This window comes from Sinocyclocheilus anshuiensis, unplaced genomic scaffold, assembly GCF_001515605.1.
Source record: "Sinocyclocheilus anshuiensis isolate Anshui unplaced genomic scaffold, SAMN03320099.WGS_v1.1 scaffold210, whole genome shotgun sequence".
Classification (NCBI taxonomy): domain Eukaryota; kingdom Metazoa; phylum Chordata; class Actinopteri; order Cypriniformes; family Cyprinidae; genus Sinocyclocheilus; species Sinocyclocheilus anshuiensis.
The window spans coordinates 840,443-841,226 of NW_015547666.1; the positions used below are offsets into that span (position 1 = coordinate 840,443).

General features: G+C 37.4%; 1 protein-coding gene across 1 annotated transcript in view; it reads left to right on the forward strand.

Annotated features, from left to right (window-relative positions):
* The window catches only part of LOC107702597 (sorting nexin-30), a 25,797-nt gene that overhangs the window by 19,918 nt on the left and 5,095 nt on the right, over positions 1 to 784 (forward strand). Inside the window, exon 7 of the mRNA XM_016504966.1 lies at positions 547 to 633. Within this exon, the coding sequence (XP_016360452.1) occupies positions 547 to 633 (87 nt within the window). The remainder of the gene's footprint in view (positions 1 to 546; positions 634 to 784) is intronic.

Consider the following 784-nt stretch of genomic DNA (forward strand, 5'->3'; position numbering starts at 1 on the left):
ATATATATATATATATATATATATACACATACAGTTATTTATATATATATATATATATATATATACAGTTTACATTTTGCAGTGAAAAAGTTTGTTAATTTGAGTTATTAATTTGTTTTGTGGTGATATCAAGATGTGAGAGGTTTTGTTCAATTTATAACACTGTGACAAGCCTAAGATTTCAATCATATCTCCCACCCCTCAGCAGGGTAACTGAGGAGTTTCTTGAAGACTTGGGAGTTAATTTCCCGCAGACTAGATGTTTTTAGCATTTCCGTTCAACATGATCATATCTCTTTCACCCACAAGTCACTGCGGGATTGTTACAGAGAGACATCCAGGATTTCTGGGAAGCAACAAGAAGTGTTTTAATAGCTTCCATATTTGTGTCATGACTCGCACTGAACACATTTCATCGTCTAGTTTGAGGCATCATAAAAATACCGCATTTCTATGAGTTTTAACCAGTCATAGACTGGTTAGTGAAATCGGAGGATGTAAACAGTAATGGCTGCCTCAGTTCACAAACCTCTTGTTGTTTGTCAGAATGTGCTGAAGAAGAGAGACCAAGTTCAGGCGGAGTATGAAACAAAGTTGGAGGCGGTGGTGTTCAGGGAGGACAAAAAGCCACCGGTGAGTTACATTTGTTCGATAACTCTGATTCGCAGGGCTTTTAGAGCTGTGTTTATTAAAGGAATTGTTCACCCACAAATGTGAGCCTGGAGCACAAAAGCAGTCTTAAGTCGCTGGGGTATATTTGTAGAAATAGCCAACAATACATTGT